This window comes from Arachis ipaensis, chromosome B03 (genome assembly GCF_000816755.2).
Source record: "Arachis ipaensis cultivar K30076 chromosome B03, Araip1.1, whole genome shotgun sequence".
NCBI classification, from domain to species: domain Eukaryota; kingdom Viridiplantae; phylum Streptophyta; class Magnoliopsida; order Fabales; family Fabaceae; genus Arachis; species Arachis ipaensis.
This window is the reverse complement of record NC_029787.2, coordinates 127,966,139-127,980,682: the sequence shown is the minus strand read 5'-3', so window position 1 is coordinate 127,980,682 and position 14,544 is coordinate 127,966,139. Positions and strand designations below refer to the sequence as shown.

The window sequence follows — 14,544 nt, the reverse complement described above, 5'->3', positions numbered from 1 at the left end:
CTAAAATATTATTTGAATAAATGATAAAAAAAATACAAAGCAAAAAAATAAGAAAAAAAAATAATTTTTTTGTGTGTTATTTAGATGAAGAGAAAATTAATAAATAAAAAATAAAATATTCTTTTTGTTTAAATAAAAAAATAAAAAGAAAGACAATTATAACGAAATAAAATTACGTTAATATCTTTAAGCATTTTGTTTTTTTATTAATCAAATAATAAGTCTGTAATTTTACCAAATTTTACCCATTTCTCTTCTATTTTTATCTCATTTTTCAGTAAGATAATAACACAAGAATTAACGAAAATATCTGCGTGTTATTGTTAAATTTTCGATTTCTCTTTCAGGCACATTGTGGCTCACGTTTCATAAGCGTATACATATTTGTCGCCCCTCGCACCCAAATACAATTGTGTGGCGATGTATAAATTAACAAGGGATAATGTCTATTAGTCTCTATTAGTATATATTCATTCGTTTTTAAAAGGTAGGTCCATCATTTTTAACTTTTTCAACACATCAATATTTTTCCCTTTCATGTTCTGTTTGACTTTATATTTTTTTTAAAAAAAAATTATATGGTAAAAATATAAGTTTATAGATTTTTTTTATAGAATAAAAGATAAATTGAAAATAATAAAACCTATATTTTAAATAATAATAAGATAATAAAAAATAATTATAAAAAAATTATACTTTCCCAATTTTAATATGTATAATAAAGTACCTTTCTTTTAAATATTTTCTTTTCCAAGGAAGTTCTCACTTCTCACTCCTCACTCCTCAGAGTAGAATCCCCATATATTAATAGTTTAATACTACTGCTTTGCGTTATTGAAGATGCAGGCCGAAAGCAAATAATTTTTTAATAAATAGGATGGTGACAGAAATAAAAAATTTATTGCATCTTCGTCTTTGGTTCGGATTAATTTAGGATACTATATATTTATACTGATTTTGTAATTAAAATGTAGATGTAAACAATGTTACAGAACAAAGGCGTGGTATTACGTTGCTTTCAGTTTAGGATTACGTATCCATTATTATATTACAATATGCATGGGTGCAGTGTTGCGTTGCTTACACAATTTTACTTCTACAACTGCATATTCATAACTAATTTTATAATGCTTGGTTCGGATTGAATAGCATGCGCATGTTGATATATGATATAATAAATAGAGAAACGGTTCCGCTACGTTACCAACAGCATATCTGCCAACTTCTGCCAACTCTTATTTATAATTGTGTTTTATGGAAGTGTGTTTGTGGATGTGTCTAATAAAAATGTTTGTATTTAATAGAAGTGTCTTTATAGATATATTTTTTAAATGTGTCTCTTTATATATGTATTTAAAATATATTAATTATTAGACACATCCACGAATATACTTCCATAAAACACAATCATAAATAAGAGTTGGCAGAAGTTGGCAGATAATATGTTGGTATCCTATATTTTTCCATAGAAAAAATATAAATAGATAATAAAAATATTAAATAATGTGAACAATAGATATATTAAATATTCAATTTATTAGGTGTGCAGATGATTATTCTAATATTAAGATTTAGATGAGTAATTTATAATGTAGTGTGTGTTTTTTTTTTTGGTGACTAATGTAGTATGTTTTTACTTTATTAGGTCAATTTTAGAGCTTATTATTCATATTGTTCACAATAGCCATTGTCAACTTAGCAAAGTCTTAATAAATAATAAAAAAAGTATAAGTAAATAATAAAAATACTAAACAATATAAACAATTAACCATTGTCTACCTAGCAAAATCCTAAATAATAACACAGAGTAATAATGTAACAAAACAACTATATTTTACTAATATTTTTTTTTTCAAAGTTAAGAGTGAGACTTGAATCCGCGATTTCTAAGTGAATATGAAAAGACTATATCATTTGAAATATAGCATATTAGCCTATATTTTACTAATATTAAAGTTTGAAAAATGCGTCACTAATTTTTCTTATATTTAAACTACGACGACGAATAATAATAAAATGCTAGAGGAAGTTTTCACTTTTAGAGATATTGAAATACTAAAATTTTAAAAATAAAGATTGAAATTTTAATACCAATTTTTCGACTAACAAATATGATACTAGATTTCAATTTTTCCATCTCTATTCTAACCCCTCAAAATAAATGCTACCTTATATTATTGCGTTAATATTTTATTTCATGAAACCTTCTTCGGTTACACATTTTTTCTAATAGTATATGAAATTAATCAAATTATCAAATCACAACTTCATTTATTTGCTTTTGTTGTTTACATTGATAGTTGATTAGTTATATAAAGAGAGAAAAAAAATAACAGCGTATATATATGTTTGATAACTATAATAGAGTATGTATATAACTATATATACTAACTAGGGAGAGGGACCACAATAATTATTAGGCGGCCGGGGAGCTAGCACATGTTTTCAACATTTGTCAAACACATCAAATATTATTGGATTACGAATATGAAACTCATTTTGGGTTAGAATATTATTATTTTAATTATAATTAGTACTCTCCAGAAATGTTTAAAATTAAAGCTAAGGCATAGCAACTATGAATTTATCATTTATGATATCTTTTCCACCTCAAAAATATAGAAAGGATAGGAATGTTAAAATGCAAGAGGTCACGTGCTTAATGTTAGCCAATGAGAGAGCAGGTGTCACCGACAACGGGAACCCAACCCAATGTTCACTGCCTCGTTCTTTGAGAAGTGTGAATACATAGCGCACGTGCTCATTTACCGGACTATCCCGTCCATCCCAACCGGCTTTACCGGGAAGCTATTAACCTTTGATTATTAAAAGTGAAAATATTTAACGGTCAAGATCTCACGAGACTTGCTCTACCTCTGTGACAAGATAGCATTGGTCCTCTCTCTTTCTCTCAGCTTTTTATTTTCCTTTGTTCTTCTTTGTTTCTCTGTGCTTCATGTTTTTCTGAAGAAGGAACAAAGTTTTTCTCTTTTGGTTTCTATTTTGGGAAAGAAGAAGAAGAAGAAGGTTCTCTCTGTTGATTGAATTTGGATAGATATAAATATAGTGGTGATAATGGAGAGAGATTTCATGGGTCTAAGCTCAAAGGAGCCACTTGTGGTCAAAGAAGAGATCAACGATGATGGCTCCAAAGATTCTGGCATGTTCCCTTCTCCCTATCAACTTCTTTAACTACTACTTCTTTTGCTGCTTAAACTTGTGAATTCAGTTTTGCCTTGCTTTCCCTTTTCCCCTTTTCTGGGTTCAATTCTACTTTTTCAGATTGCATGCAGCTTGGTTTGAGCTACAAAATTAAACATGTCATCATGTTCTTACAATTTGATTGCTTATTTATTAGGGGTCCCATCCCGTGTGTAGTAGGTTATCTTAATGGAGCTTAATAAATCATGATTATTGTTTAGATTTTCTTGAAGTAGTTTATGTTGTATGTTAAATTTGCAATTTGGGGGGAAAAACAATTCATGGTGAAGTTGTTGCCAATTTGTTGATTGGGTATTTGTAATAAACAAGTAGGTAGACATAGGGTAATTAATAGATTCCAAGTTGTGAAACTCTATGATCTGAGTGTTGAGTGGGAAATTGAGTCTCTAATTTGTATTGTAGGCTTCACCAAGGGCTCTACTGCTCAGTGGCTTTTCTCAAGCAAAGTCTCTGCTGTTCCACACTTGATGTCTTTTAAGGTTTCTCAAGATGAGAAGCCTTTTGACTCCACTCTAAAGTTCCCTGCTCCTGAACTTCAGGTTTCACACTACCTACCATCTCTCTCACTTTCTCTAGATTCCTCAGAAATTGACAAGTTAGTTCAATATTTAATCTTCTAGAGTTTTAGTTCTATTTTAAAGTCAACTTTGTACTTGAAGAGGACAAATGTTTTCATTCTGCTTATTTACTATATCTGGTATATGAAATGAACTTCACTTCACTTCAGATCTGAACTTAGCTTGATGTTTTTTCCGCCCCCAATGTCTTGTGTTTTGCTCAACATCCAAGTTCCAACTTCCCCTGTGATAAATTGACTTCACCACAATGATCTAACCTTCCATAAGTAAACCGCTGACATGTTCTTTTCCCTTCCTTCCGTTGATTGTTTGTTCTTACTATTTAGAAATCTTTCAATCACAATGGACAAGGTGGCTTTCATTTTTCCATGACTCCGTATCCTGTACAACATGATGTGAATTCTGTGAATCGTCCTCACGATGTGAAGATGTTTTCAGTTTCCAATCAAGCAATTTCAGTTTCTGTGGGGAATCCATACCTGAAGAATCACTTTGCATCGGCTGCTCAGAATATAGGCAGTGCTAATGTGAAGCAGACATTACTTGGGGGAATACCAATTACACCAACCATCGGTGCTGTTGCTGAACGGTGATTTGAGTTTGTCCTTGAATTTTTATGTGTGCAGTGCACACACTTGTATCAATTATTTTAATCTGGTTCAATTTTTTTTGAAGCAGCAATGTGAAAACAGCTCCACCTTCTGCACAACTTACAATCTTCTATGCGGGTACTGTTAATGTCTTCCAAGATATCTCTGCTGAAAAGGTACCTTTCTCCATTTATTTCACACCTTACTAACCAGGCATCCATCGTGGTTAACTTTAAATGTGGCGATATTTCTTCAGGCACAAGCTATTATGTTGTTGGCTGGCAATGAGTTGGCACAGCCCAAGGTTCAGGCAGCTGGTTCAAAGTTGGGAGCCGGTGATAGTGTGCCTGTCAATACACCACCTTGCTCCGGTGTTCCAAGTCCTTTATCCGTCTCATCACATTCCGGTGCGCAGTCAGGGAGTGGCTCCACTAGTACTGATGAATTTCTGACTGCTAAAACGACCGGGGCTCCCACCGGTTCTGTTAGTAAGGTGGAGCCTCCAAAAGTAGTCAGCGCAACCACTATGTTGACTTCAGGTACTTTTGGCAATATTATTTCTCACACTCTTGTTTTGGAATTTCATTTGCAAATTACATATTAACTCGGACGAATCAATCTGCAGTCTTGATTTATTGAATTTAGCTATCTGTGATGCAGCTGTGCCACAGGCTCGTAAAGCATCGTTGGCTCGTTTTCTAGAGAAGCGCAAGGAGAGGTTAGTATAGATACACAGACCAAGATTGGATGAAGAAATTATTGATGTGATTGTGATGGCACACTTTGTATGCTTGCAGGGTGATGAATTCAGCACCATATAACCTGAACAAGAAGAGTGAGGAGTATGGCACTGCAGAACACAATGTTGCTACCAGCACTGGTTCAAATGCTCTACCACTACAAGTGAAGCAAGGATAGCATCATAGGAGCCTATTTCAGAGAACAAGTATTTTCTGTAACTTCAAATGTTGTAGGATGGACCACTATTAATACGTACGATTGATCCCATTGGGAATAAATGCCCGTTTTAGAATTTTATATTTTCTGTTCTACCATGGACCATTATTCAATTAATGAATACGAAAGAGATAATTAATTTACAACTCGTACCATCATAGAGAGATATTAATATCATTCATGGACAATAATCACGTGGGAAACAGAAACATGAAGAAGATAGCTAGCAACGACTCCACCACTGTGGTCCTTTCGGAGGTTTTGTGTGGTCCTTGTTGAAACTATGCATGGCCTTATTCTCATCACTCATCACAATCCAATAGTACTTGCATGTTTGTAGGTAATATCAGAAAGAGAGAGGGAAAAAAAAATTGACCCTCCAACGTCAAAAAATTTACAAAAACGTTTTTGGTATATTTTAATTTATTTTAATGTGTATTGTAGCATTTGTATTTCAATATGTATTTTATACTAATAGTACACATAAATCAATACAGTTTGCACCCATATTTTTTCAAAATTTACACAAATAAATTAATAAAATTTATTTGTTGGTCAAATAATGAACAAAAATATTAAAAATTGGTGGTCTTTTTAAACCCTGGATAGAGCAGTTCACTAATTCTACCTACCTCCTTTAAAATTATCTATTTTTTTAACATATAATACTAAATTATAAATTACTTTCAGATTACTTTTAAATTATATTTACTAATACGAATGTGTTAAAAAAAAACTCCACATGAATTTTTCTTGCTAAAAAAAAATACATTGGTTTATAACATCCAACATAAAATATTTTTTTGCTAGCCACTATCGATCTTTTAATAAAATGTGATTAGAGTGGAAAAATTGTAGGAAGAAAATCAGTTAAGTTAATAATTATTGAACAAATTGACATTGATTAGTGCGAATAACACAAACAAAAGCTGCTCAAGATTACTTTCCATGCACGCGAAGATACCACGGATCCATAGCGAAGAGAATTAAATTAACTGACACTGTACCTGCCATTGGTAGTTCGGTGCCCACTGGATGCACTATTGTCGCATGCGACTATGTGATTGTGAGTATTGGATCTTCACGAGTGGGAATAATTAATAACCTTCTCAGGTGAATGGGACTAATGTACAGGAAATTGCTCAACTGCACATAAAATTTTGGAAAAAAAAAGGCGTTAAATCACTTGTTCAATATTTTATTTTTGGGGCCAAATAAAGATTCCTGGCTTCGCTTACGTGTACAATCCTCCTATCCACGCCATCAATGGAAAATTACAAATCATTTATCCATGAAAAGGGGCAACTGCACCAAAAGCATCCTCTTAGCTTAATATATGGATTGATGATGAACAGGCGTACATGCACAGTAACTCCTGAAGAAAATTGATGAGGCATTACCTAGTACCTAAGTTTCACAGAAAACATTGCAACATATATATACATTGACACTTTGGAAGAAATACAAGTGTAAAATCTAAGTTGGGTTCTTAATTACAATATCTAGATTCTGTCGTCAGTTTGTCACCGGATTGTACTTCACAACATGCTTTTAAAGAAACATGTTCAGTCCTGGAGGCATTCCCACTTCTTAACACTAAACAGGCCCCATGTACAAAAATGTTAGCGTGACTACCTGCAGGGTTCCAATACAAAGGTAACAAATATTTGATCTCTGTATACATGGGAATGTTTAGCTGAGAAGAATAAAGCTTGAAGTTTCTTTCTCCTCACCACTTACCCCGACTTGCTGAGGGTATACACTACCCGCCTAAGTCGGATTCTGTACCAACTTTGGATGAGATGCAGCGTATACAGAAGAATTCACATCAGGTTTTAGGTGTGAAAGCAGATGCTGAATGTCCGGACGAAGATTCTCTGACGCCCTTCCAATAAGAGCCAAAACATCTGGTCTAGGTTTGCTGCTAGCTTGCACTGGTCCTCCCTGACCTTCATAATGGACGGCGTGATGGCTGAACACCAAGTATCATAGAAAAATAAGCAGCAGGCAGCACAAGATAAACTTTAGGAGCCACATTTTAGATCAACGAGTAGAGAACTTACAGGAAGTCAATGAGATCAGCTACTTCCGATGCTTCAACGGCAGCTGGTGGTTGGGAGTTTTTTCCAAATACATCCACAAGTATGCTTAAGAGTAATGACAGAGTCTGACAATGAACGGTTGGGAGGAAAAACACAAATACCAGAAAATCTTAGTAACCCATATGAGCCGTCCAAAAAGAAAAAAAAAATTACTCACAACCCTAATCTCTAAAGACAATAGCCACAAAGAATTTTTTTTCCCCCCACCAATAATTAAATCCAAGGTTTTGTGAAACCAAAGCATTGAACTTGGGTACATTGGAAATACCAAGCTTTCTACTGTAGAATCAGAACGACTGACCTACCACTATGTAGCTTGCACAGCAAGCTTCCCATTCCTCTCTACTATAGTATCAGATACTATCATTTATATCATATCAGAATTCTCTCTCTCCACTTTTTCTATCATGGTTCCATATTCATGTTTACGTCAAGGACAAAGGAAAGAGAGAAATTATTGATACTGTGATAATACTAGTGAAGGATACGCACAAGCTCAGCCTGATCACATTCTTATTGTAAGCATATTCACACATAGCATGAAAATTTCCTAAAATGGTGAAAATGAATGTTTTCTGTACCTTGATGAACAGTGAATGAGCATTGGCAAGTTTTGGAAGGAGTGGACCAATGATACGAAATGCTATCCTCAACATTGCAACTGATTTTATGGGCTGAAGTTGCTTGATGATAACATGCGCCCCTTCTAACCATTCCTGAGGGAGGTTACTGAAGAAAGAATGAAGCAAGGCAACAATATTCCCTGAAATTACAAGCCAAGACCATGACTCGGAAGCTTGCCTAATTATCATCAAGCATATCCTATCCTACCAAGCATAAATCTAGGTACCAGATTTCAATTTCCATGCAGATAATGCTGATAATGAAGTACAAAAAATTAATAATTATCCATTGGAAGATTGAATTATAAAAAAGATAACAAAATACAGTTTCAAACCCGAAGCTAGTTCCATGTTCTTTTAGTTAATCTACTATTTGAAATTGAAAAAAAAAAAGAAAAAGAAAAAGAAAAAATTCTCTGAAAAGAGAAACTTCAAGAACTTCCACCCTATCAGTTGGCTTCTACCTTAATATAACTAGAGAATCTAATTTTGGGCAAATGACATCTTTTAGAATCTTATATTGACCCAGTATTTTATCCAGCCCTATTTATCCCTTAAAGGCATAAATACCTCAAGGGAAATTGTGCATGTTGGAAACTTTTACATGCCAACCTCAGAGATCCTTGGTCAAGGAATTCATATATATTTCGGTTAGGAAAATGTCACCAATTGAGTTGCATCTTGTAATATCAATGAGAGATTGATATATAAAATTTGAAATCTAACAGTATGACACTATGATTGTTACCAAGGGGGAAAAAAGAAGAAAGTTCCAATGTTATGACTTAAGCAATGTAATCTTTAGGAGACAATGCCTCTGCAAAACCATACCAATAGCTGTTGAGGTATTGTCCTGTGCAGCCCAAGTTGGATCTAACAAAGCATAGCCAACGGCAGAGTCTATTTCACCAAGTGACCTTTTCCAATCTGTAAGCCACCAGTTTTCTTTTATAACTCGTGTCGTCTCCAAGTAAAGCTGAAAGTGAAAATCGGAAGGAAGCTGAGCCAGTAGGAGGCCACAAGCTTGGATTAACAAGCAAGACAGTTGTTGGCATGTATAACCACTTCGTGAAGCAAAATTAGATGTATTTATTCCAGAATTTGAAGGAGTTGATCTGCTTGCCCCAAGAGAATCTGAGCTTCCCCCTGAAGGCGATGTTGGTAAAACTGAACCTTGCCCTGTTGAACCACTCTGGAGACCACCGTTGGACTGTATCAGTGTTGGTTGTATATTAACAATAATCTGAACCAGAGATTGCACTATCTGAGAGGCAGATACAGGAAGGGAAAGTATTTCAAGGACAGCTGTCTCGAGAACTAGCTGAGTATATGTGCCAGGATCCTGAATTTGGTGGAATGCCTTCTGGCCCTCAGAAGAATTTGCTGGTCCAGACTGAGACATAGCTGGAGGCTTGTTATGTTTTGTTGCATCTACCATTGATCCAGATTTTGAATTGTTATGCAATGGTGGGATAACATTATTCACTAACCCCAATAACAGAGTTGCAAAATAATCCAGAGGAGGACACACAGCAGGATTTGGTGAAGTTAGTTGCTGCGGGAATGACTCAGAGAAGGGAATCTGAAATACATACGCATCCAATTATAGTTGCAAAAGTAAATACCATTTTATGCAACCTTAAGGAAACAAAACAAGACTACCCAGAAAGCAGGTGGTTTTTATACCTTGCTGATATCAAGTACATTGAGTATACGGACAATAAGCTTTGGAGGAAGGTGACCATAGAAGTATGCAAGTATATCACGAACAAACGTAAATCTAAAAGGGTGGTAAGCAAGTAATGTAGAATACATGCACAGTATTCTGTCTGCTGGATCCATAGCATCATTTTCAATAAGTCTATAAATAATAAAGGGGATGACTGGAAGCAAACGTGCTGCAATATCATCAAAGAACACAGGGAACCTGGAAAGTTTGATACAGCTAGTGTCAGGGCATGCAACTTTCAGAGCTTTGCAATGAAAAACTGTACACATGAAGGGGCATCTGGATAAAATTACCTAATTTTATAGAAACATCAAACACGAAAAAAATAAAAGCATACTTTATCTCATCGGGAAAGACTGAATTTAGTATACCTATCCTTCCCTGAGAGGTGATTTCCAAGAGCCTTTTGTACCTCTACCCGCTTGTATACTCCTGTGTAAAGCCAATGTTCATGGGGGCCATGTGTAATACAGAAGAGTTTCACTCTTTGCTGAAGCTCTTGTCTATCAAGTAGACTAATCTGTAACATTGGTCATAACATTATTCATCTTTAGAGACAACCAAATGCTAGATAAAACATTCTTTTAAAATTCTGAATAATAGGAAGCAACATTACTTTGGGTTAACATAATTTTATATATTATCTTTTGAAATTAACATAATTTTATATTAAATGTACTTGGGTAGTCAGATTTTACGTTTGTGCATGAAATTTGAAAAGTCATTAAAAATTGAAACACAGAACTTGTAAATGGGCTTTCAAATAGCTTAAGCATTTAGGAATACAAGAATTCAAACAGCTAAGTGACTTTTCTCATCTTGGTTACATTAATATTAAATGTTTTGATAAACATTTTTATCAAAAGTTTTACTTAAAATAATCTTTTTCCTAAGTTTCCAATTTATTGATGCATTAAAAGCTTTGAAGATTTCCACTATCGAAATCTTAACCACTACATTCAGGAACTAACTAGCAGAACCCTAGTATTAAATGTTCTCCCCAAAAGTCCCGGTTGCATTCAGCAGAGGAAAAAGAGGGGCTAGTAAGAGAAAAATAAATCTAGGACCTTAGTCATGCAACAGCAGTTTTGTTCAAGGACCTTAGCATCGAAAGAAGACATGGTTAGTAAAGACGATACAAACATAGCTGACAATAAGGCTTCAATATGATATCACATTTTTTTATTCCCATGTCAAACAGCAAGGAATTTGATCACCAATTCTTAAATGGTTCAAATTTTGCAATGGTAAACACTACTAAAACATCCACAGATAGAGGTAAAAATACACATACCACAACACGCAAAGCATGTGGGTCATCATCGCGATCAATAAGTGCTAAAAGCAAGATATCCAAAGGAAGTAACTCGTGTGTCCAGACAAAGAAGGCAATGGTTGCACAAGCTTTTGATAGAAGGTCCTGTCAAGAAAAACTAGATGAATATTGAATATCGATCAACAGATACTGACATACAAAAAGCCTAGTAAGAGCTATTAACCTGTAAGGAATGTCCTTGCTGGAGCTCCACCTGCATGTGATGAAGCAGAACATCCACCATTGTGTAAATGTTAGCTGTCACCTCTTCAGGAGAAAATTCCTTCAGCACGCGTCCCTAGACAAATATGGAGAACTTGCTGAATTTTCGTCATGAACTAAACCTATTGTGATTTTAGTAAAAATTTAGGTTTTTATAAAGATCATGGCATTGATTGTTCCATGTATCCCACCCCATTAACGATGAACATTTTAATTATTGTTGCAAGAGTGTTTCAGAAATTAAAGAAAAGAGCTAGACAAGAATGTTCAGAAAGTGGCAGACAATAAGCAAATGGTAATTCATTTTTAATCTTGTAAAGTTCTAGCAGCTACCAACACAAAGTGTATCATTAAGATGACAGTGAAAAGAATAATACCAGGTTCCCGGTGTTAATGTTTTCTGCTTGGCCATGCATTAATGTCAATGCACCTGCACACAAATATCGTCGGTGCTGAGGGAAACTATGATTGATATAGGTCATAACATAACTAGGATCAGCTGACGGTGAAAGAAGCTGGGTGCACTGGATTAGGACAGTGGATTCTGTCTGCAAAAGTGTCTCCAAAGTAAATTTACATACCAAGAGGGAGTAAAAAAAACCATAATTAATAAAAACATATTTCCAACAACATATTCACTAGCCTCTTTACCTCTAACCATGTTTCATAAAGCAAAAACTTCTACTCAGCTAGTTATTTCTTAAAAATGTAATCTAATACATAGCGGCAGTTCATGCCATGCTTAATTTATAAACTTCATACATACCACAACTTCAAAATAAACATGTATGGTAATTTACTGGTTCATGCCAAGGATCAACCATCCTAGAAGGTTAAGTTGTTAGGTTTTGGTCCTACTGTCCTAGTAAGATTCTCTAAGATGCTCAGGCATATAAAATCCATTTAGGCTTTGAAGTTCAAAGTTTGGACCAGCGCAAACAACAGTTGGACCTAATCCACTAAGACAAAGTCCTAGAATGGATCAGTACCTAGCACACATTGGCTGCTGAGGCACACCTTTTTAGTTAAGGGCCCCAGAAAACATAGGAATCTAATTGTTATCATGGCACTAAAGGGATTATAACCATCAAAATGTTAAAAATAACAGTTGTCTATCTTTCCCACTCTAGTGTTATGTATCACAGGGTTTCGCAAAAGGAATAGCTTTAAGTTTTTATTTCTTTAAATGTTATACTACAAAATACTATATAAGCAGAAATTTTTTTTCGATTTCTTTAGATTTAAGGACGATGTGATTGATAAGCATTCATTTATTGATGCACAGATGGAGAGACCTACTGTGTTGAATAGTATAAAAAGTTTGGCATGCAAAGGTCCTTCCTTTTGTTATCATGCATGATAATTCAGAAGTGCTAAGATTTATCTTTCATCTATTGAATATTTCCTAGTTATTGAAGTTCGCATCCCTCTTTCTTTAACGAATAATTTTCAAAATAACAGTAGCAGGTTGAGATAACAAAAGACACTATTCCATGACTTTAATCTTTACCATTTTAGAAGGCATGCCAGTACATATGCAGATATGAAAAGAAAACTTGAATAACCAACCTGCTGCCATGATTTTATTTCCTGGCTTCGATTATCCATTCGGCCACTCAATGCTTCACGCAAAGCTGGAGGGAAGAAGCGTAGTGTTTTTTCTGACCATGTATGATGGCTTGTTGCCAATGTTTGTTCCAACATACTTTGTAGATAATGCAGGTGATCAGCATCTGCAACCCCACGTGTTTTAATAAGTATAGCAAGTGTTACAACAGCTGCTCGGTTCAAGGTCTCCGTAAATTCAGATGGACCCTGTAAAATAGTAGGGGGGAAAATAAAGCCTCAGTCTGTTCCAGAATGACAAGCAAGCTAATATATGTTCAAGCCTGGAGAGCAAAGCAACCACCTTTCCTTCCCTTCTAACAAAGAAGAAATCTCTCAATGAGAAAATAAGATTCAGGCATAGGTTTTCAGCTAATCTGAATATTCGATGATCTCCTCTTTTGCCTCTTAGGGCAGACATAATCTTTGTCACATCAAACATCAAGACTTTGTTTTTTCCATGGTACCTAAACGAAATGAAACTTCAATTAAAACATCGAGAATAATCCAATTCACTGCCAAATAGAAGATACGTCTTCATCTAAGTCCTTTTCTGAAAGTTAGAGGTTTAGATGATAAAACCCTATAGACCTTGAAACACCTTCAAACAAAATTGGCCAAACAAAAACAAAAAGTAAGCTCCTACACAATGTGCAGTATATGTCACTATCCAGAGTACTTGGTTGGAGCGTAATGCATGCACCTTCAATAGCAAATTTTTTGACAAGCAAGTTTTATAGGATAGGACTAGCGTTTTTGCACCATCAGTTTGGTGTAAAGCTCTTTATAGGAATTTCCCTCTCAAACATGTTGAGAGATTGAAAACTATGCTTTAGTAGATAACTCTTTTGATTGTTTTTTGCTCTTGTATACAGGACCTCTTATCCTCTCTATCTTGTATAATTCTTCTTTCTGCCTTAATGAAATTCTTCTTTTATTAAAACAAATTGTGGCATACAGAATAATCACCTGTAAAGTGGAAGTAACCGGTAGTTCAATATCTCAAGCAACAAAAGTGTTACTCCAGACTTGCTCAATAACGAAGAATTTTTTTGCACTAAATGCTGCAAAAAGTAGCACTGTCAACATATGTTTATAATAGCAATAAGCAAGCACATAAAATGTTAGATATGAACAATATGGAGGGTCAACAGAAGGTCATCCAAACAACTTCATGCAAACTTAAAAAAGATGCATTAAGAGATTTCCTGACACCATAAGATCAAGCAGATGAAGTGAGAGATCAAAGAACAATGTATTTTAACTTTTCTCAAGCATACATAATACGCCTTTTAAAAGAATAACATAAGAGGCAAGAATTTTAAAGGAAATTACATTGAAATGTGAGCGAAATAATGAATGAGGTGAGACGAGCAACAATCTAGTGTACGTTTCAACAATCGCAATGCTGGGTATAACCTGCACATAAATATTGTATAAAAAATGTAAATAAACAAATACATAAGTTATTGCTCTGAACTAGATGTAACAATTAAATAATTCATTTCTAGTTGTTCAAAGAGGAAAACAAGCACCAAGAAACTCGTAACCGCTTCCCTCTCAATGAAATTTCAGTAATTTCAAATAAGAAAAGTAATGAG

The 14,544-nt window shown here is 34.5% G+C and overlaps 2 protein-coding genes across 3 annotated transcripts in view; one reads left to right on the top strand and one right to left on the bottom strand.

The window, feature by feature from the left end:
• On the top strand, window positions 2,840-5,493 carry LOC107631819 (protein TIFY 7). Of its 2 annotated transcripts, none has more exons than XM_016335380.2 (7): window positions 2,840-3,160; window positions 3,625-3,761; window positions 4,127-4,389; window positions 4,479-4,566; window positions 4,647-4,929; window positions 5,051-5,108; window positions 5,188-5,493. In XM_016335380.2, exons 1-7 carry the CDS (start codon window positions 3,076-3,078, stop codon window positions 5,306-5,308), a joined length of 1,035 nt encoding a protein of 344 aa, XP_016190866.1. In that variant the 5' UTR covers window positions 2,840-3,075; the 3' UTR covers window positions 5,309-5,493. The 2 variants fall into 2 exon arrangements, with proteins under 2 accessions (XP_016190866.1, XP_016190865.1); XM_016335379.2 differs by having other exon boundaries at window positions 5,036-5,108.
• LOC107631817 (mediator of RNA polymerase II transcription subunit 23) overlaps window positions 6,632-14,544 on the bottom strand; it is a 12,388-nt gene continuing 4,475 nt past the window's right edge. The window contains 14 exon segments of the mRNA XM_016335377.2: window positions 6,632-6,982; window positions 7,088-7,319; window positions 7,411-7,514; window positions 8,031-8,212; window positions 8,904-9,654; window positions 9,759-9,999; window positions 10,173-10,321; window positions 11,096-11,221; window positions 11,301-11,414; window positions 11,716-11,886; window positions 12,908-13,153; window positions 13,248-13,410; window positions 13,913-14,007; window positions 14,279-14,362. Coding sequence (XP_016190863.2) covers window positions 7,118-7,319; window positions 7,411-7,514; window positions 8,031-8,212; window positions 8,904-9,654; window positions 9,759-9,999; window positions 10,173-10,321; window positions 11,096-11,221; window positions 11,301-11,414; window positions 11,716-11,886; window positions 12,908-13,153; window positions 13,248-13,410; window positions 13,913-14,007; window positions 14,279-14,362 — 2,628 coding nt within the window. The 3' untranslated portion in view covers window positions 6,632-6,982; window positions 7,088-7,117.